This window comes from Lepisma saccharinum, chromosome 3 (genome assembly GCF_977018435.1).
Source record: "Lepisma saccharinum chromosome 3, izLepSacc3.1, whole genome shotgun sequence".
Lineage (NCBI taxonomy): Eukaryota > Metazoa > Arthropoda > Insecta > Zygentoma > Lepismatidae > Lepisma > Lepisma saccharinum.
The window spans coordinates 131,552,212-131,576,092 of NC_139231.1; the positions used below are offsets into that span (position 1 = coordinate 131,552,212).

Consider the following 23,881-nt stretch of genomic DNA (forward strand, 5'->3'; position numbering starts at 1 on the left):
AATCGCTCGCCCAGATCTTCGGGTACGGCGCGACGTTTTCCTGTCCGGACTTTGACAGAACAATCGCCATTCTGTCGCCGGCTGCAAGCTTCTTACTGAGTTACAGGCGTACGAGGGTGATGTCGACAAGAAAAAGCACGTGATCACGGAAATGGCAAACCAAAATGTTCTATGTGCGGTAGGGCGTCTGACTGCCACGCGGGAGACCCGGGTTCGATTCTCGGGGTGAGTGATCTAAGGTAGCAATTTTTCTGGCCTTATCCCCGCATAAAGCAGCCGTGGGGCTCACCCAGCCTCAAATCAACTAGCCTCACATCCCCTAAATGTGCCTTCATGGCACGGGGACCTTATCTTCTATGGTTATGAACAGGTTATGAAAAAGTTAGTTAATATATAATAACATATGGTTAAAGCTATGTAAATACACATTTATGTATGAAGCTGATATCTGTTATTTTTTGTATTCTCTTTGCGTATCATGGCATGTACACTCCAAAAATTCAGTTTTTATTGTCCATATTAGGTTCTGGTTCATATTTTACATATTTTAGTTATTTCTACGTATTATTCCCATACTTCAGAACATTTGTCAACATATACTCCATATTCGCGCGATAACTACATGTCCCCGAGTGACCGAAAAGGTTGGGTGAATTTCTTGCGAATAACTTACAAATTTGAAATGTACACCTTCTACTTTTTGCGATATTGAACGCTGTTTTAGTCAACATAAATTCATCTTAAGAGACAACAGAAGAAAATTCACGTTCGAACACATACAACAAAATTTTGTTTATCATTGTTTTGGAAACAGAAAATGTGAACACATTTTGTCTTGTTTTACAATTAATGTCAATGTAAGCGTACTGTATTTCATGAAGCTCGTGTACTGTCCTATGTTATTAAAAACGTATATTTTTTGTTACAATTTTAGGTCCATATTTAACTCCATATTTTGGTGAAAATAACTAAATATATATTTACATATTTAGCACAGTTTTAATACATATAAATGCGTTCCCTGGTTATAAATTAAACTCATTCGAAAATCGTCATCATCATCGCTGCTACTGGAAAGTAGTTACATAACTGGTGGTTGGTTGGTGACGAGACTTAAGTCTGTGAAATCGAACGAGACGTAGACTTAACGTTCGAGTGTAGTTTATTACTTGATAATTCAAACTTTGAAAATATATTTTTAATTTGATCTGATTTGATTTTTGTTATTTAGCGTAGATTTTAAGCCACTTTGGTCTAATCACGAAGATGAGGATGAGTGATATGATGACATTGATGAAGGGTCCCCAGGCCTGGATTCGAAGCTGGGGCCGGTGGTCGCGTAGCGCGACGTGCTAACCACTCCGCCATGGAGTCAATTTTATGCTTAAATAAGCTAATCGGCACTGGATCAAAAGTTTAAAGTGGGGTCCATCAGAAACCTTTGATTACAAAGAGACGTTATGTAAATCTAAGTTTCCCAGATTCTGTCTCTATAGAACCGAGCATCTGTCTCGGACAAAAAGGGTTATTTTTCTAGAACCGTCGCTATGTAAAAGAAAGGAATAGATATTCCCTATGAGTTGTATTTTCAAATAACATATTGAAGGAATGAACATAGCCTACACAAAATATTGCCATTTGCCAACAATAAAATCGTTAAGCTGAGAAGAGCACAAACATGTAACACTTTATGAATAATAGTTAATTTTAATGTTTTACATTTTACATGGCCAGGTTTTCAATTTCAAAAATCACATTTTCTGATAACCAGGACAAATAGGCGCCTCGAAAACCATTTCTCAGAACAATCTGTCAACTCTATGCACATCATACAGACATACGTACTTTATGCTCAGGTAGGCTAATCAGGAATGGATCTGCGGTTCAATGTGGGATCCGAATTAACCGGGGATTGAACCCGGGAACCCTTGTAACCACTTTACAGTCCACGTAATATGTATTTTTACAAGTCGCACGCGCTTCGTGCCATCTGAAATACTCTTGCTTCTGAGAAACTGAAGCAAAGCGTTCCTGATGTCAGATCAACGCATACCACCCCCTCTCCTCCCCCAGATCATTCGGCCAACTCAAAAGAGCACTGTTTGGCCACGCAGGTACGTAATTGACACAGAGCCAGCCAAGAGATAATGGGAGCCCCCTCCCCCATTGTCCTCCGCCCCCCCGTCCCCCCGAGAGCAATGCCAAAGACAGCGAAAGAAGTCCCCGTGTCAACGCTCGCTTTAGTTGCGTCGGGGAGAGCGTCCCCCTCCCCTTTACAAAGAAATATTTTCATTCGATAAATTCACCTCGTAGCGTCCAGGTATTCAGTTGCAGCATACTGGGATGCTTTGTGCTCGCTCCCAAGAAACGGGCAGGTGGGAGGACGTGGCGGGATTACCTTTTTTCCTGCCTCTCTTGTCTGTGAATTACCTTCGTTAGTCGATTTTTGGTGGCTTTGACATGTTCGGGCACGTGCCTATTTACTTCCGCCTACTTTTTGCACGTGAGGTGCATCACACAGAGCCGCACAACGTGCTGTACTTGCCACCACATTCTGTGCAGCGTGTTTTAAAAGTTTGCATCTAGTACAGGTGGAAACATTCTGTCGATTATTGTGAATCTGGATATATTTTCAATGCAGATGTGGAAACACTTTGTCGACTATTCTGGATCTGGACATATTTTTCATGCAGAGGGGGACACATTGTGTCCATTATTCTGGATTTGGACATATTCTATAGGCTTCATTGTTTGATTAATTTGCTTTACTTTACTCCGCTTTTTGTGCCACCTTTTGGCTAATTTGCCAAGATGGATATTAGTGATGATATGATGAAAATTGATGAATGGACACTCACAAACATCCATGCTCAGGCCGGGATTCGAACCCGGAACTCCTGGCGTCGTAGCGCGATGTGCTAACCACTCCGCCACGGGGGCCGTCTTATTCTATAGGCAAAGGTGGAAACGTTATGTCTATTATTCTGGGTCTTGGCATATTTTCTACGTAGATGTGGAAACATTGTGCTATGTACAAACGCAGAAAACCCTTAAGATGCGGCAAGCGTTAAATAGAGCCATCAAAAACGTCTCGATTCTTTCTTGCGAAGAGAAGATGGAGAAGAAAAAATATGGAAGAGAGCTAATTACGATGAGGTAGCAGGATAGAGAGAGAGAAAAAATATTAATCGGCATTTACAAACCTCCTCCCAGAGTCTTAATGACCCATCATTAGTTTCCTGTGCTGATCATCCTATAAACATAACTTTACAACACGGTAACCTAGCAGCTACCTCATGGTCAATTATTTTCTTTGGCACCGACCCGGTTCGTGTTTGACAAAAAGAAGTTGTGATGGAATTTCTGTCGCTATGTACGTACATACAACCTCTTCGATTGGCTAGCGCTGTGTTCTTGTTATCAAGACCTCTAGCTTCTATTCTCCAAATTTTAGTGAATCAGATCCCCCTTACAAGCCACCTACCATCACAAAACCACGAAAACACTTGCTTTCTCACTTCCTCACAGAACAAACTGAGCTAAGGGAAACTTTGCTCCATAAGCGAGTGAGAAAGGAAGTGTTTTCAGGACCCTCCTTGTGAAACGTGATGTTAATTGATCCTATGAACTCGAATGTGGAGAATCGAAACCAGACCTCCTGATAACAAGCAGGCAACTTGGCTGGGGCAAATGTCATTGGTTCCCCTGGGAGAAAGATAGGTTGAAAAAACCTTCACCATTGCATTTCTCGTGAAATTCTAACCTGATTTGATATATCACATCACCCCCTGCCCAAATAAAACATTTGAGTTGAGTTGTTGTTGTTGGGTTGGTGTTTTAAGTCCACTTTATGCACAGTAAGGCTAATCGGGACTGGACCTACAGTTTAAAGTGGATCCGAACCACTTGTGCCTCCACCGGGTATCGAATCCGGGATCCCTTGATTACAAGGCGGCGACGCAACCACTGCGCCATCGGGGAGGCCCTACATTTGAATTGAATATGGCGGAAGTCCGCTTAGAACACACCAATATGATTGCCCCTATGACTAACCTGTATATATCATGACCAACTGTACCCATCCTACATCCTTTACATTTTATGGGGTATGTTAAGGGACTTTTGAATCACCCTGTAGAGACGCGATCAAAATTTAGTTCCTGAGACTGTCATATTTAAAAAATAAAATTAAAAAATACATAGACCAAATTTGCTGTACGACTTCTTTGACAAACTAAGCGTATATCTACCTGCTTATTTATTACGTACGTCATACATTCTGTTTCTGTAATTGCAGAGTCAATCCATTAATGGCAACTGTGAAACTGTACTGTGTGGTTGCATACATTTAGGATAAAAATCCCGTAACTCGAAGCTTGAAGGCTCGTAGCGTCGAAGAGGTGTGAAAGAAAAAACTTTGTCAAGGAAAGTTATTGGCCGACCTTAATGACCTCTATAGCTGTGAACGTTTGTGTTGTTTATGTGATATTTTTTCAGACTCGAGACGAGACCGAGAAACTGACAAGTCTCGTCTCGTCTCTGTGCCATCCCTATGAAATAACCTGATCAGTAGAGCTCGGATTTGTATGTATTTACATATTCTATTCCTTTCTAGATTACATAAAACAACATATTTCGGTAAGTTTTCCTATCTCGATAATTTTTTCCTATGTTTTACACAATATGTCCACTTGTACAAAAAGTACAAAAATTAGCTATGTATTTTCATTCTATTGTTCTTTCTGTAGATGCTTCTTTTTACAATTTGTTTCGAAAGTTACAGATCGCTCTTACACACTTACATATTATACAATGACTTGCGATGTGAAAAGTAATTAATAGTTGACAAAATTGGTTTCTTAAATATGTACACACTGCTGTGCCATTTTCAGTTCATAAATTTGGTATAAACTTTAATTTGAACAACTTATGTCCTTAAAATTATGTTGAATGTGTTCAAATAAAATAAATATCTAGCAGAATTCTTGAAATTGCTTGTATACTCGATTGTTATTAATATTATATATTCTTTGATACTGCATATTTAGCTATATATCCCTTTGATAATACATATTTAGGTACATATTTTATCAATTATTGTTACATATTTATGTACATATTTTGTACTTTGATATAAATATCCTGGGTCTACTGATCAGTAAGTATCGTTCGAATACTTCACACCAGTGTCGTGTGGGGCGCTGAGGTCGATCAGGCATTAAATGGACAGTACAGTACATAATACCTGAAAAAATGGAAAGCTACTTTTACCAGATTGTGTTGTTTCTTAATATGGAGGTTGTTATGAAATATTAACTCCACTTTATGCTGAGAAATAAATAATGCATGATTATGTGGTGCATGCCTTTTGAAGTCAACTCGACACCTTAAGTACAATCTGCGATGTATGGATACACAACACAGACATGGTCCGGAGAGTGACGTGTGGTAGATAGTCACTAATCTGCAAAATGTCTTCCAGGTGTCCTACGTGCAAGGGAGCTTGACATTTGAGTGTCTTTGGAAAGGTTCACGTTCACCCCCCAAGATAGTATTTAAGAGTGGGTGCGCACACACCCCGAAAGACTGACCAAGTACTAAAATTAAATTATCAAAATATACGTGTTTCGAATTCGTTACATAATCGATGGTTATTCATTTCCGCCGAATGTATTGGAAAGCAAGGAATTGGGATCATGCGGCTTTGAAGGACAGTTCCAAAGATTTATGCACAATGCATAAAATATAAATCAGGAACTTTACTTTTCGTCAATTGGATCTAACTCATTTTTTGTTATTCAATAAATATCAATTCTTTATCTAATAATATAATAATAATAAAACCTGCGGCTCTACAGCACAGCCAATACACTAAGAGAACTAAATGCATCATATGGATTGATGCGCCAGAATGTATCAATTGATGCACTAAAGTGTGTTTTATGGTTTCTTCAAAGAATCAGATTCACATTTGATGCATTTGGGTGCATTTTTGTATGTCGTCAAAGAAACATTAAAGTGCATCATTTGATTCAATTGATGATTTCTTTCAGTCGAGATGCACTTCAATGCATCATCAGTTGATGAGTTTTGATGCACCTTACTGCATCTTTTTCGATGATGCACTTAAGTAGCTCAGACGAAACGTTTAAATGCATCATAAAAAGATGCATTCTGGTGCATCAAAACGCATCAACTGATGCATTGAAGTGCATCTTGACTGAAAGAAATCATCACATACATTTTGACGACATACAAGAATGCACCCAAATGCATCAAATGTGAATCTGATTCTTTGAAGAAGCCATAAAATAAATTTTAGTGCATCAATCGATGCATTCTGGTGCATCAATCCATATGATGCATTTAGTTTTCTGTGTGAAGGGCCTTGGCCTATCTCCCAACTGCCAGTCTCCTTCCCATAATCCTACCTAGAGGCGTGGAGATCTTCAACCGGTAACGGGGTGAAGGGCGGTCAGCACGTCGAACCCCCAGCCGTTATAGGATATATCCGTGACCGGGTTACGCTACTCATTCGTAGCTCCTCAATTTCCTTACGATGGTGGGTTGCCACCGGTCCTATACGCAGGCCGAAAACCCAGAGACTGAACCCAGGCGGACTTGAAGCCATGTCGTCCCGCAGTCGGAGCCTAAAGCACAGCACCTTAGACCGCACAGTCACGGAGGAGGACTCACTTCTTTTATCTATTTGACATTTTAATTTCCTTACCAGGGCAGTTGTTTATATACAAATTTTGGCGATATTAAGTACACGTAAGCTAGATAATGAATACGTGCTGTTATATCTATCCCTATTCATGCCATAATAACAATACAATATTAATTAATTTACATATTTAAATCTTATTATTATTTTAATTTAATTAAAAATAATTATTCTAATTATATTATTATTATTATTGAGACACTTGGTCCGACCTCCCCCCCGAAATGTATTTCTAGATACGTGCCTGGTCACCCCTTATATTCCAGGTCATAGATCCAAAGTCAGAGAGGGTGAAGACGTCACAGCAACCCATATGCAAGGTGGACAAACCTATACAGCTTGCGGAGAACAATCTGTGAATCTGTGCCCTTTCGGAGAACCACACTTTCACTCTCACGTCACGTCTGCCATCTCGGCAGTCCAGCTAATTAAGACGTGCTCGAGGAAGGCAAAAAAGAGCGCGAATTATGATCTGTGCGGCTCCCCATGACTAAGCAATGGACCAGCCACCCTGCGTCCTTCGACTCTTTCTCCCTTTCGATTAGCATAGTTTGCCTCGCTGTTGACTCACGGCTCTTGTGTCCGAACGGCGATCAAAGCCAACCGACACCTGGTTTAGCGAGAGCTTAGAATGTCAATACAAGATCGAAATGACGATAGTGTCACTTTCAAAGAAATTGGAGATCTAGTTCAGGCATCATCGCGAAACTAGTTTACCTTTCTTTTTTTTTATATCCATTAATTCTTCTTATGCAAGTTCTTGGTTCCTGCGACCCTGTGGTATCATGGACGCCGAGAGTGGCTTTTAAGTGCTGCTGTACGTAGAGCGTTAGGTAATATCAATGTATGTATCATTTTTCAGGGCTAGTTGTATTTCGATACATATGACGTCAACCCCAGTCAAAGAAATTGAGAGTAAAACCAGACACATTTCTCAGAATGTTGAACAATTCTAGATCAGGATATTAAAAAAAAAGTAATAATAAATACCTTTACCGGCATTGCTGACCATTTTCACCCTGCGTAAACCTTCCCAAACCAGAATTATTCTGGTTATAGGTCCAAGTCCAGAGACTCTATAAGAGTGGGGAGATGGGTTAATAATAAAAATATGATTGCTGATTTCAATTTTTAATCCCAAACCGTTACCTGAAAAGATCCCTTTCTCTTCAATACATTTTTTTAAAAATCCAGACACTTCAGCATGGCGAGATAGACCACATTTTAAACTTAGCATACCGTGGACGTGAGGTGCGGTCTAAGGCCCAAACTTTGGGCTCCAGCTACAGGACGCGTGCAGGTTCGAGTCTCTTGGGGGAAGCGTAACAACTTTTCTCCTGATATTTCGGCCTGTGTATGAGACCGGTGGGTCACCCACCTTCGTGAGGAAATTGGGAAGCTACGAATGAGTAGCGTAACCCAGTCATACAAAACTTACAACACACGTGCTGACCACACGTCACCCCGTAACTGGTTGGATGAGGCCTGCAGTCGGTATGTAGGCACTGCCCCTCACGGGCTGTTACGTCACAAGTGCAAGACTTTAATGCGCAACAATTATATATGGAACCCGCGACTCCTGGATTACAAAGCGATTGGGTTAAAGGTTATAAGATGTTGGGGTAAATGGTTACATTTATTAACGCGAATGGTTACATCTTGCATGTTAGTTTGGAGTATCATGCATTTATTTGACTCTTGCAAACACTATAATTATAAATACATCCTCGTACATTGAGGAACAATTTGAAAAGACATAATAACACTAAGCGCAAGGAAATTTTTCGCACGTGCGGATTTCTAATGGGAACTCTGCGAATCAAATATCCAAAGAATCACGTGATGCCAAACGTAACGAAGCAGAGACTGTTCTGAAGAGAAGGGTTGGGGGAAAGGGACTTGTATTAAAGAAGAAAGTACACATATCAGTCTTGAGGGGGAGTGGGAGGGCGGAGTCGAATCGAACAGATCGAAGAGAATAATCCGGTGCATGATCTGGTCGAGTGAGCTCTGCCTACGAGACATGAATAACCAATGAGATGCGAAGGCAAAAATGCTGGCAAAATTTTCCAACAGAATTCTTACTCTTTTTTTTATATTTATTTTTTACCCTTGCACCATCCGCCATTGAAGCCTCTTCGGTCTGCACGCAAGCAAAGGTTGGCTGCAGTGTTGCATTTCCCAACCGGTTAAAAGACGGTTGGATTGTTCTTAAAATAAATGCAGACTATAGACTAGTTATTTATAAATGAATTTTTCAGTATTAGACAGTGGCAGCGATTAAGAGGGCGTGGGGATCAGTCCCCCCCCCAACTTTTTGCCACTTTAGCCCCCGCACTATGCTAAACCCTGTCTAGAAAGGGAAAGTGAACTTTCCTTGTCCCCCTCGCCTAGTGTTGACACCTAGTGTTCCAGTTTTGGAGCCCAATCGCCGTCACTGTTACTAGATTAAGGATGTTTGCAAATTTCTCTTTTTAAATAAGGTTCATGCACTGGCGTATTTAAGAGGGGATATTTATTTATTTATTTATTATTTGAAAAAGTCCTGAATACAGAAAAATCCAATTTATAACAGGATATGAAACTAATGATGTCGGGTGTTAGCCTCCATGCCAAAGACACAAAACTGAACGTAGATCAACCCTTATTATGAAATTAAAGGAACAATTATTTCTGCATCAAATCACTTTGTCATATCGGTGTTAACGCTATGCCCTCAGCGCTGGAAATTCAAATTTCGGCCGCGAGATGGCATCGTTTCGTGGAAAAAGACACGCGCCTTAAAATAATCTTAATGGTTAAGTTCTCTTTCCCGCCAAGATCTGTAAAGTTGCGTAGAGAGCACGTGAGTCAAGGAACCAATCATCTGCATTCATCTGTACCTGGACCGCTAGCCGATTGGCGTAGCCACATTCGCTCTCGCTTACGTTTTCAAGGGAAAAAATAGCATCTCGCCTTCTCATATACAGTATCATAAGCTTTGAGTTATTTCAGTATCATAAGAAAGACAAAGAAGGCCCTCTCAACCATCCTCCTCCAGCCTTTGTTAATGGAAAGTTCCGTTTGCTGTAAGCAAATTAAATTCTCTCTACCTGAGGCACAGTTCTAACTGAGAATGAACAAGAGAGGCGGCATTCCTACGCGAATTAGTTTCGAAACACTTGGCATTTCGAACTAAGATGCAACACTGATGTTATCGCCTCCATGTGCGTTGCGTGCAACAGACGTGTTGAACCAGCAATAAAGTGATTTCGGTGCCCCCTGGCCATTGTAAAGAGATTCTTCCTACAAATTAAAAACACCCGCAAAAGTACTTTTCTTTTTATTTGAGGAACGAAAGTTGACAAGATGATAAGTGAAACAGAATTAACAAAATGAAAGAAGCCGCAGACATCACGCTACACGAAAAATCCCGCTACTCCGCACACACGCACAAATACACTACATTCGCTTTGGATTGTGTGATGTTCTGATAGGTTACCGTTTGTAAAGTATGGAGTTTGTCATTGGCGTAACTTTGGGGGCAGAATCGAACGTGGAGCTTAACTTGGGGGGGGGGGGGAACAGAATAAAAAAGTTTCCAAGTCCATAAAAACTTCATGCAGGACTATTTTGATAACAGTTAAATTTCCAAAATTATAAAATCTACTCGTTTGGTTCTCAGGTACCAGGAGGTTAATAGAAGTAGCACTAACTTGTAAATTTCAATAAACATGAAATTTGGTGAGGAGGGACAAGTACCCCTCTTCCCCCCGCCAAGTTACGCCTATGATTTCATCTGCTTCTTAAGAGATGAAGTACAATAGTACCTAATGACATAATGTCGCTTTTCAGACACTCTGTTTGAGATCTCAGTCTGAGGTAGACTTCAAGACAGCAGTTGTTAGGGAAGATGGTTCCGCAACAATAATCCCTAGAAATCTATTATATATTTATATATTCTACAAAGTACATCTACCGTTAATGTTTCAAAATTAATATCATTATTCAAACTTATCTTCATATAAATACAAACTTGCATATATACTAATACAAATTTTTGCATCACCTGCTACCTCTTTCAACCAATCGCGACGATGAAGACGGAAGATGATTAAATTAACTGATGGATAAACTCAAAGGAACTGAGGGCCTTCGGTGATAAGGTCATACGGACCTTTCCGATGGCATACTTGTAGCGTCGCCGCCTTCTAATCAAGGGGTCCCGGGTTCGATACTCGGTGGAGGCATATAGTGGTTCGGATCCCACTTTCAGCTGTAGGTCCAGTCCCCATTAGTCTTACTGAACATAAGTGGACTTTAAACACCAAATCAATCAATCAATAACGTCATATGTAGCACTCTCGACCATCGAGATAAGAGTTGTTGTTGAGGGGTAGGGTAAAAAAAGGTAAAGTGCTCCCCTGTGCATAGCACCACGCCATGAAGGCGTATAGGGGGTGTGGGGGTAACGCCCCACACTTTCTTGATCCGGTCGTGAGTGGGGGTGATGTGATCAGCATCACGCCCCTGACCGCCTTTACCCCACAGGGTTTCCCCCAGGTACCCATGTTTTTCGACGCTGGGTGGGCGTCGGGGCCGCTTCCATCGTTAGAAAAGTTCCCGGGATCAAACCGGGACCTTTAGCATGGTAGTCAGACGCGTTACCGACTGAGCCACCGCGGCCACAGGGAACTGATAATAACTTATAAGTTTGATTAGTCAATGATAACTATTTTTTGATCGATTGATTGGTTTATTTTACTTCGCTTTCTGCCACTTTTATTTAGTACTTATTTATTGATAGAGCTCAACAGGCTGAGCCCAATTATAGTGCTCTAATTATATAATATTACTACAATTGATTCAGTGTTCCAGTAATAGTATTTTTAAAATTGTATAAATTCATTGCAAAAATATCAATTGTGTTATTTACACATGAAATTGTGTTGAAAGAGTTGCACGCTCTCCACACCGGAGAGGTAGAAAGAATGGATGTTTTCGCTCTCTGGCAATGAAAGATTTTGTGCTTGGGGCGTGTTTTGACAATGGGAACATTACACGATATGGCTGACAATAAGTTGGAATCGTCTGATGTGATGAAATTGCAACTCAGAAGGAACTCCTATGACCAGGCCGGGATTTGAACCCGAAATCCCTGGCGTCGTAGCGCGCTGTGCTAACCACTCCATATTCGGGGTCTCAATCCCCATATTCAATCTCAAATATGCCACCTCATGAAGCTATAGGTAGATGATGGGGAAAATATTGTCAGTGTGTGTGTGTGTGTGTATTAGACTACCCCTGCAGTGCCAAAATTAGCAACCAGAGGGTAGAATTTACCCTCCCCCCTTCAAATACCACCCTGCCTATTTCTATTAGAGTATGAGTGTTAGTATATCCATATTAAGAAAATTTCCGATGTAGTCGGATATTCTTTTGGTTACCTTCAGGCAGACAACGCAATCACATGTGGAAACGCGTAGGTAGGTTCTCGTTCGGCCACATGTCGCGGTCGTAATGGGGCATGCACTAACAAAAGCCTAAAATAAAATTGGCAGCGCCCTTGTTCTCTGGCGATGGCACGAGGGACATTTTTGCATCTGCTCTTTCAAATGCAGTCAGCTTCGCAAATCAACACTATAAGCCCGAAGTTCAATGCACTGGGATGCGCGCCACGGGAATAGCTTGTTACGGCATGAGTCACTGAACAAAAAACCTCATAAAAATAATTTCAGGAAAGGGTAGCGAGCTATGAAATATAATTACAGTTTCTTTATGGAATTTTAATTATAGGCATCATGGTTATCACCATTCACCTCGCGTAGTGGCCGACGACAAGTCGGCATACGAAAACCCCTTACTTGGTATTAGAAGGCAGGATTACTGTCTTTCAGCCCGTTAGGCTATCAGGTGAAGCATTCTAGCTTGACAGAACGTCGGAAAACATATTCAAGGGTATGGTCACTCCTGTATTACCACTGGCGTACGCAGAAGGAGCTGATGGGGCTGCAACCAACTCCGGAATTTTTAGAAAATCAAAATTTTCGAATGAGAGCAGTAAGGAATTCGGTGGTGGGGGGGGGGGGCAAAACGATACATGTAACCCTCCTAAAATGACTTTCGATTATCATTTTTATCGAACAACTTTTAAAACGAAAACGAAGGTTAAGAATGACAAGTTCGAAATATTTCATTGTGTTCAACGCTCCCCCTAGAAATGTTCACGTTAATAATTCCAGCCATTCCGAAAAAAAATCCTGCGTATGCTAGTGCGTATTAACACATTGCCAATAAAATCGAATCAAGTTAAAACTATTCTTTATTTGTGGGTACGTTACCTTAAAACTGTTCTCTCAATGAACCCAATTGGTTACATGATTCCAGGCTGGGCGAAATATTTTCAGGGTCGCTGTACTGCTAACATTTTCTCTTTGTATTCTTCGTTCTTCTTTTGTGCTTTATGTTTTCTTTCTTTGTTTATCTACTGTTTCTCTTTCTTCTTCTAGTAATTAAAAGCCAGGCGGGGATTCGAACCCAGTTCAGTACCTCGTAGTACGCTGTGCTAAACAGTCCGCCTAGGAGTTTGCTGATAAGGACCTGTATGCACATTCTGTCCGCTGAACAGCAGCAGTTGCATAGAATTGTCAAGAGATGGAGCAGACGACGTACACGAAAACTTCTGGATCTGTGCATAGGTGGCAGCACATATCTTTTTCTGCTTCATTCAGCAAAGTGCTTTCCTTCACTGTGTACGTTTCCGGATTTTTATTACAAATCGTTTGTGAAATAGACAGGACTGGATTTTTAAAATGTAGCTGCGCCTATGTCATTTCATAACTGTTATAATTTGTAGAATTATGCCCGTTCCGCAACATTTTCTTTGAAGATTTTGCACATTATGTAAATGTTACAAGAAGACGAAAGGTTAGTTGCGATAAGTGAAGGATAAACATGTCCCTAATACAATTACTGATCAAAATGTACTTTATAGGCAATAAAAAATTGTAACGAGTTTTATAAATGTTAGAATTTATAAACACAGAGAAAAGTAATCATTGGATGAAAATAATATTGTGGGTGTTTCAGCACTTAGGAACTGTAGGTCCAGTCTCGATTAGCTTACTGTGCATAAAGTGGACTTAAAACACCAAATCAATCAATCAGTACATATAAGGACAAAACAGAGGATAACACACAAACCTACAAAGAATTATACTGGCCGAGGGTCCAGGCCCTAGAACCTCGTTGGCCTGCAAGACTGAAGTGAAGACTAAAAGCGGTAAACGTTGTAAGTGCCAAAAGCGAAAGTGTTGGGAAATCGCATCGTTCAGCACAGCAGCCTGTAAGAACGTGCACACTAGTGACCTCTTTACACGCCCTTTGGACTACTTAAGAGGACTACCAGCCACATTTCACGTTTACCACATTATAAAGCATGGCACATTTGACAGTTTAACGTGGAAAACGGTGTTTGAATTATTGTGGCACTTACAGCGTTTACCAATTTTAGTCTTCAAGTTACCGGAGCGTTCTACGTGGAAGTGAGGTCAGGTGCCTTCTCAAAAGGTCGCTCCTTACACCCCCATAGAGGTAAATAAATATAAACAGTTGTGTTACAATACATTTGAATACTTTTATTTATTTCTTTTCCAGTATTTTATGCGTGTAACTACGTAAATCCAAGAAAAGACTTACGGTGTTACAAAATTGGCGTCTGCTATGTTATGTTATCACAATCTACTTACAGAGTACCACACTCCATCCAATTCGCTGTTAAGCGAAAAGAAAAATAGTGAAAGGAAAATAAAATGACGGCAATCGGCATGGCCGCACTAAGATGTGACAATTTTGTGGGTCCTAGGCGCGAGCCTAGGCCCAAATCGGGTCCCGCGAGCAAATATACTTTCTTAGAATGAACATAATTAAGGGATTTATCACGAAGATTTTTTTTTAATAAAAGTTAAACTACAGTAAAAGACTACGACACTGTCTATTGCATCAATTACATTACTGTTATCGATTTACAAAAAAAAAAATACGGATAAAGACGTCCATATAAAAAAATACGTGGCAATGCATTCGATTAATTTTCCACGAAAATGTTTTAAGATAACGATTCAACAATTGCAGAAAACATGATTTACAGTTACATTCATCAGATTCTTATTATTGTCTCAGTACCTAATTTAATACCGCTAGCGCAGGGGCGTACCACGGAGGGGGGCCCAGCTTTCCATACACACACACACACATACATGTGCAAAAACTATAGCACAGACTGCTTTAAAAAGACGTCATAACTTCCCTCAGACTCTTACAAAATAGAGCTTAATATCCTTATTCTCAACATCAATTGAGCCTCCCCGATGGCGTACTGCTTACGTCGTCGACTTGTAATCAAGGGGTCTCGGATTCGATCCCGGTGGAGGTACATATTGGTTCGGATCCCACTTTCAAGTGTCCTAATTAGTCTTCCAGTACCTAAAGTGGACTTAAAAACAAAATCAATCATCCTCAAGCGTCAATGGCCAGGAATAAAGATGGCCGGGCAACTTTTTCCTTTCACAAATTCTATCAGAAGAATATCACCGTATGTCTTCATGATATCTCTCACTCGCACAACGTGATTAATAGTTTTGGCAAAGGTGAAAGAACGATAGGAAGTGACAAAGAAAATAAAGGGAACTCTATTGTGTTTGTTACAGGCACCAGGCGAGAAAGACCGGGAGAAATCCTTGCAACTTAACCATTCACACGTTCAGGAAACAGCTCTTTGAGAACAGTTCATTTGGAGCAGTTCCTTGAGAACAGATCATTCTCGAACCGATGACGCCTGTCCAAAGACTTTCCCAGAAAAGTCGAAGCGTCCTGCATGTGTACGTCGATCGCTAATTCTAAGTGTCAACAGAGGAATTCTGCGTCTTGGGTGGCATGTGGCGAATGAATAGGTATTGAATGCTAAGGGACAAACTTGCTAAAGAATGTAGAAATGGCGATAGCCTTCTCCTGACGCCAGACATTCACGGCGTGTACACTGAAGGCTAATCTTATCAATAAAAACTGATACAAATTGCTAACTTTCCTGTACTCGACGTGACATTTAAACTTTTCAGACTGCACCGAGGCGCTGGTGTGAGAGCTCTGACAAGTTTCTTAGATGCGACATGAGAGTTTGATAAATGATTGCCAGGCGGACATATCAGTGTGGCAAACTTTTTATACAAAAAAAAAGTGAAGCAATCTGTGTCTGACATTCTTGACATATCTAATGGTTTCATGACTTCATTCTAACAGCCTGGATAAACATTTCAAAACAGTCACGTACAGTGTTGCCAATTAGCATACGTTATTTTTGTTGGGTGTATTTTTCTTTTCACTGTATTTCTACCACAAGGTAGCTGAAGTGCACCAAAAAAGTTGAAATGGAAACATCTTCGACCCCAGATCATTATTTTCACTTCAAAATTGATTGATTGGTTATACTGTACTTTGCTTTCGTCACTTTTGGTTAATCTCGAAGATGAGGCGATGAAATTTGTCAAATGACTGTCACAAAAACACATGAACAGGACACAACACAAATCCTTGAGATTATACTGTGAGTAGGTTAGGTGTAGGTTAGGTGCAAGAGCCTCGCAAACCTGTTAAAACCGCCCAAGATGCACTATGTTTATTTGAGCTTTGTTTTATTCCACTTTTATGCACAGGATAGGCTAATTGAGATTGGACCTGTAGTTTAAAGTGGGATCCGAACCACTACGTGCTTCCACCGGGTAGCGAACCCGGACTCATGTATTACAGAGCAACAGCGTTATCACTACGCGATCAGTCTCGGTGAAAAGTTCATCCTTCATCTTGAGGAAAAAATAAACTTTGAAACAACCCTTCAGTGGGTTTATTTTGTTATCAACTGACGTTTTAGCATAGAATATTTTATCTCGTGTCAGTTTTGCATGACCCATTGAGCCATACACATCGTAGGAGCTGAGAAAATAGGTCGCCAAAACACATCCACCACAAGGACAGTGAGCGCAGGTACCTGCGCTCATACCCACGTCTTGGGGTTTAAGGGGTGACCTTCTGGTAAGGTAGAGGGAAATTATTTCCGGAATATCTTTGGCTGTTATGCATTTGAAGCATCGGAACGAGTCACAACTCTCGAAGCAGCCAATTAACGAAGCGAGCCGCTGACGTCATCTCAACCCAGAACCTATCGCTAAGCCCCTTGCTCAGGTTCTACACGCCCACTAGGCTCGCTAGACAGATTCGCGCTGTTCGTTGGAGATGTTCCGAAAATAATTCGACCATACCTAAAGAAAAGTCAACCTCACTTTCCCGTAGTACCCTGGTAAATGCTTCTTGCAGGACGACGAGGCTCTGGCGTCTGGATCCACGGCTGGGATAATCCTATGTTGAATCGTATTGACCTCTGTTTGTCCTTGTGTGTCCTGAGGGCCCCTTTACAGTCTCAGCTTTTAGGTAGGTAAGGAGATTTCAGTCCTTAGAGAAAGTACAGTTCATTTTTTTTTAAGTGATGAATGAATGAATTAGTTTTAAAAAATGAGTGAGGAGGTTTTTAATAGACATATTTTATTTTCTTGTTAGGGGCCTGCATCAATTTTGATTTAGTTAAGAGGCTTATCCCCGTATTGTGCGACAGGCAAAAATAGCCTATGTACTGATGTGCCCAAATAATCAAAATTAATCAACAACGTTTCCCGCCAAGAAACTAGACTCACTTTTCGGTTTCAACAAGAATGCAATAAACACGGCGAAATTCCCCAAGAATTTTACCCTTGTTTATGGGGTTGACTTAAAGTATGCAGTCTTGCCCCTGCTGTCCATTTTTCCAATTTTCCTGGCAACAATTCTTTCCTAAGTGGTTAATTTTTCGAAAGCGTCTAGAAATTGTCTCTTTCGCAACGACAATCCTTTAGCGAGTTTCTTCCGCTGGAAAAGAACGCGCCTAATGAGCTCCGAGAGCTCGAGATTTTTTTTCTTCTTTTTTTGAAGCAGAGGCATTCGTCGTGGTTCGGAAGACAAAAGCCGATAGGGAGAAAAAGTCGCCGCCTACGGAAGCCTCTGTAAACAAACCACTCGTCTCGCCTGCTGAGGCCCTTCACCTTCACCGTCACCTGACAAATGACTCATCTCCCCCTTCTGAAGCATTTTCTGCAGGGGGGTCACGGGAATGTAGCCCGAAATGGAAGAGTAAAAATAACGCAAAGATTTTTGAATTCTTGAACCATTTTTCGTATTTAACTTGCTTACGAATTCAAAGGAGGGACGCAATTTTTGTAAAAGATGGATTAATGGGGTCTGGTCCTACAGTTTGAAGTGGAATCCGAACCAGGTTACTATGATGCCAGGAATCCAGGGTGCGGATCCCGGGCTGGGCATGGATGTTCAATTTCAATGATCAATTTCATCATCACTCATCCTAGTCTTCGCGAATGGCCAAAAGTGGCAGAAAACCAAATCAATCAATCCAAACCACTGAAATATATTTCTCCGGGGAATTTTCAATCTGACGGGTGTATAAGTAAATTCAGCACCAAAATAATATCGAATTAGGCCACTGTGGAAAAATTTACGAAGGTGTTGAAGAAAAATTGAAGTGGGCGGATAAATGGAGACTGTTGGGAATATGTGAATAAATTACTGCCTAAGTTACGATTGGACCTCCACCTGGCATAGTGGTAACTCCATGAGGGTACCGGGTTCGATCCCGATAGAGGCACATTTTACAGTGGTTCGGATTGCACTTTAAACTGTAGATATAGTCCCTATTAGGCTACCTGAGCATGAAGTGGACTCAAATTAAACTCAATATCACAAATCTTTACCCCACACAGACTGCAAAGAATTGAAAGTCTTGGACATATATTCAAATATTTTTTACCTTTGATTATCACTGTTCTACAAGGGTTTTATTTCTTATGTGAAAATTAGTTTTCCTGAAGGAATTTGGTATGGGAAATTCAAATCCGTAATTAGAATTTCGCTATCAGGGATAGTTTTTTTTTAATTATAAGGAAATAAAGAGAATCATTTACTCAGATTCACCGTTCGTGATAAATGCAGGGAATTGTCAGATGAGCAGTTGGCAACATCTGCTTCTGTTTCAGATGTTGGCAGTTCTGTTACTAAGCTACATGATGTACCTGCAAGATATTGTCAAAATAGTAAGCATTGTGTTTGCAGATTTTGTTTAAGTTGATATACGTACGTTTGCCTGTCGAAATCAACCAGGTAACTTCATCTGTCGAGAGTTGGCCTTCTCAAGGCAGAAGAAGAGGATTCGATCTATCATGAAGAAGTACTACAAAACATTACCTTGGAATCGTCCAATATAATCTCCACCCCAGCACAAGCATTACTAAATTTAGACAAACGTGCCTATTTTGAAACTGAGCCCTATTGACTGATCGCAACGACGATAGTGGTTTAATGAACGTTCATACGTTCTTCTGATGTCACAAAGAAACCTGTGAGATATTAGAAGCTAACTAACTATCTCTCTAGCTTCTTAAGCCCAAAGGCTTATGGCCGCAGCAACACAAGCCTTCCGTCTGTCCCTATCCTAGGCAAGATCTATCCAATATTTTCCATCCTTACCGATTTCCTTTAGGTCCAGAGATATTAGAAGAAATCCATGCAATATAATGAGCATAAGTGGAAGATATTTGGCGATTTGATAGTTGCAATGATATTGGGAATGCAACATGGCTACACAAAGTATACCTGCTTCCTCTGCAAGTGGTATACCCGTGACAGAAGAACCACTGTACAAAAATGAATTGGTCTCAACGAAATTGACAAGTGGGAGAAAAATTATACAGCGTGTGATGTTCCTCTTCCCCCTCTTCACACAAAGCTAGGCCTTAGGAAACAATTTGTAAAGGCTATGGACAGAACTGGAAGAAGATTTAAGTGTATTTCAAACAAATTGCCTCGTCTTTCACCAGCAAAGCGAAAGAAAGGTACTTTGTGGGACCTCAAATTAGAGAACTTCAGTAAATCCAGAGTTTGAAGCACGTCTAAGAGACAAAGGAAAAAGAGCACGGATATAATGTTATATGAAATATAAATTGCAAAACGTTTATTATATTTTTTAAAATAAGTATTATATAACAATTCTGTGTGCGAATATTATGTCACATATCACATTTATAACTTTTAAACATAATATACTAAGTTTCGAGAAAGGATGATTAAATTATTCCATGAGTTCACTCAGTATTCGCCTTAAAATTGCAAGAATTTTAGATAAAATCACAATTACTCGTAAACTGTCCCTGACAGAGAAAATCTAAATACAGATTTAAAATCAGCACAAAATTAGCAATAGGAATCAGAACTTTTTCCTCCAGATTATTTTATTATTATTATTATTATTATTATTATTATTATTATAACAGTGATGTGCGAAAGAGTTTGAATTCTTTGAAGTCTGTGTGTGCAAGAAGGAATTGTAATGTTGCCAAAGTTTGGTATAGGAACAACGCTCACACAAAACTCGAAATGAATCTTAGCAAATGTGCACACAACTGTGCATTTACAGTTAAATGTGTAAATTTTGGCTTCTTTCAAATAATCGTTTGAGATCTGTGCAATTAGTGCATTTTTACTGCATAAAACGGAATCGCTGATGAGAAGAACTCATTACTCTGCTTTTCTATATTATCATCATTTGCAAAGTATGTACGCAAGGTTCTCATCTCACTGAAATCTCTAATGCCCACCTCTTCCCTGACTGTGTCGTTTGCTTTGTGGGGATAGATTGTATTTTGTTATTGTTTATGTCTTTTATGGAGTTTTGTAACATGAAGTTATAATAAATCATGTCGAAGTTACAGTTTTGCATAAATAGCAATTACTACATTTCCTGTGTACACTCCTATCCTATACAACTGCCATACATTCACAGATATGCGGATCAGAGACATGAACATTCATGAAAGCGGTAGTCCTCCTGTTATTGCGCTCTATACAATGTTATTTATTTAAATTTTCTAAAACTTGTGAAGTGTAAGCAGACGAATGACGTTATCGGTTAGTGAAAAACAGAATGAGGAGAAGAAACACCTACCGAACTGTAGAGCAACCCACAGCTGTCCATGCAGAGGTAGAGGCACGTTGTTACGCCTTGGATCTTCACCTGCGAGAATCCAACCGATATCCGTTGTACAATGGCTGCAAAGAGAAGACAAGAGTGTCCATGAAAAAGTTTAGAGGAAAGAAGTTCGAAAATTCACATACAAGTGCAACTACACATACACGCAGACTTTAAATATCCTACTTACACTGTTTGAGGCTATTCTAAAAACTCGACACTATTCTTTGTGCATGAAGACGATTGAGTTTGAAGTCAGTTATCGTAGAAGTTTCGGTTTCAATAAGAACAGGAACATTGAGAGCTACCGAGAAGGAGAGAGATAGTACATCTCGGGACGGAAGAATGAAGGATAGATTAAAGGCGAAAGAAGAAAATTTGAGATAAGCGAAAAGGCAAGGGAAAGAAAATAGAAAAAGAAGGGATAGAAGAAATTGAAAAGAAACTACAGAAGCAGGACTATCAAAAAAGAATTCGACCTACCCCAATTCGATATGACAGGAAAACGGAAAGAGGGTGGAAGAGAAGAGAGATACAAGGCCATGTGAGACGGTGAAAGCGGAGAGAGGGAAAGGGGCAAAGAAGAGAAGAAGGAAATGAAAATATGTTATGGAAGTGCAAGAATCAACTGAGGAGAGTCACAGACAGATACACGAAAGAAGAACGAGATAGATAAGGATCGATTGAAAGAGATTAGAAGATAGAAGGAACAAAGGAATGATTGACTTCATTTATTTTACTTCCCTTTTCTGCATGAACTTGTTATTGTATATGTAATTCACAATATAATAAAATTGTATTGGTAGTCAGTTCTTAATTGCACATATTTTACGGTACTCCAAGCGTGACTAGAGACAGCAATAAACAAAGTACAAAATAAAAATAAAATCCAAGGTATTGTGGCCTTATCCTCCAAGTCAACACCATGAAATATACTCAACTTCAGAAATAAATTGTGGTGGATTTATTGTCGCAGTAAACAGAGCAACAGAGCATAAATACCAAACGCGTTTCGAAAGGTGAAAGACGAATTGGTTTTTAACAACTTCTGACATTAAATGGATGCCAGTCTCGGACAAGAGAATAAGAAATTGTTTGGAGTTTCAGTCGATTGGCTGCATTTGTCAAGATTTATGCCGCGGCACACGCGCCACACCTCGACTCCAAAGGGGTTCACTCGATTCTCACCCTCACCTGATTTGCAGCCCCTATTAAACGACGGACACGAACCATTTTTCTCCCTCTTAATTTATAGTCGTCCTAGTTAATCTCCATTAACAAGAAAAACATACAATTACTGAATTTCTACAATATTCGCTGTGGTATTTGTAGGAGGGGTTGAAGGGGAATTCCCCTTGTGAATATTTAAGTCTCTCTCTCCCTACTTGTTCAAAATATTTATTCCGGTAGGGAGGAGAGACGTTTTGGGGGATTACAAATTAGTCATTAAAGGTATAGTAATGTAGTTAATTTTACAGTATTAGTCATTGTTTGAAAGTATTATTCCACAGTAATATCAATTTTAAGATCATATCGTTAGCATGGACATCCGTAGGATTTTTTTTGTCAGGAAGGGGCAAGCAAGGTACTTTTCCCCCGGGGAAGATAAGCGATGCATATTGCCCCGTATAATAGTGTTCCCCTACTCCAAAAATACTCCTTCAATTTAACGTTGTGTTCCTGCAATGCCCTTCTGGCAATTAAGATATATTACTGGCACTGAAATGAAATTACAGGACTAAAATATATAATTTTAGGATGACAATATCTTTCCAAGGGGGGCCTGGTTCCTACTTGCCCCCTTGTGATGTCTATGATTGTGTGTATTTAAAATTACATAATGAATGTATTTTTTTCCTCTCGGTGCGAATTTGTCGACATTCTGTAAATCAGTAGTATTCATAGTTCATAGTTAGACTTGTCGTCCTATGTATTTATTTGTATTTTCCTTGTGCGAGCTGTACGCACTACATAAATTTGTCTTTACACACACTTACACTTTCCTTACAGTCATGTATTAATATTGTACCCTCTTTCTGTTAATATACAGATACTCTTACTAGTTGATCAGATATAAGAAAATAAGAAAATTAGACATAATAAGTATAGTTTAGCAATCAAATAAAGTTATGTGTCTGGTTCCTTTGGTGTCCAGTCTCTATGTACGTGATGCACGGGGGTTAAGCACATTTAGAATGCTGCAAGGTCTAAGGGAATTGACAAGCGACATGAACCTTCAGAAATAAATTAGACCTTTCGTACCAAAGTAAAACAACTTGCACGTGCCTCTTTGTCGCCTGCATGTCACTCTAACTGTGCCGTGTTTTAAATAGCTTGCACATGTCATCTCTATTTGAGAGCTTTCAGACAAAAACGAAAGGCGTCATACTGAAACCAACCTTTAGAAATAAATGCTCCCGAATTAGTTTCTTAAATTTCTTAATTCACTGTGCGAAAGATATCGTTCATTCTTGTAGTCTCGAATGAATACAACGATCTACAATTAAACCTTTAAATACAGGCACTATTAGCATAGAATAATGTGGGCTTAACACAACATTTCAAATCCTTACCGTGATTTATAAACCATATTGTTTCAGGAAGAAATTAATAGTGTAATGTTCAGGCTACGTCAATATTAGCTCGGTTTACAATTTTGTAATGTATCAGTCTTAAGTTAGTTTGTACGTATGTTTTGTTTTTCTTTATTGGTGTCTTATTTGTTATTTCATTTGTATATCATGTCTGTCAAATTTATTATCATGTACAAACTCATGCAAGTATGCTTTGTGAGCTGTTTCCGGACGTATAAACTTTTCTATAAGAAATAAACCCTTCACAAAATTCCTACAATTTCTGTAGCTGGAGCAACCCCTATTCAAAATATAGCATTGCATCTTGAGGGGTCGTTAAGATGACACTCTTTTATGCTATCGCACCCCTTCCGCGGTGACGTTTACAGATGGAAAACAGGCAATAATTCGAGCATCGTTAATCTTGCGATCGAGGGATGAGGGTGAGTTAAATGTTCCAAAGACGGCGCCACCGCTCCGTGG

The 23,881-nt window shown here is 39.9% G+C and overlaps 1 protein-coding gene across 1 annotated transcript in view; it reads right to left on the reverse strand.

The window, feature by feature from the left end:
• LOC145985417 (uncharacterized) overlaps positions 1-23,881 on the reverse strand; it is a 39,512-nt gene that overhangs the window by 11,369 nt on the left and 4,262 nt on the right. Inside the window, exon 2 of the mRNA XM_083119416.1 lies at positions 20,802-20,905. Coding sequence (XP_082975542.1) covers positions 20,802-20,831 — 30 coding nt within the window. The 5' untranslated portion in view covers positions 20,832-20,905. The remainder of the gene's footprint in view (positions 1-20,801; positions 20,906-23,881) is intronic.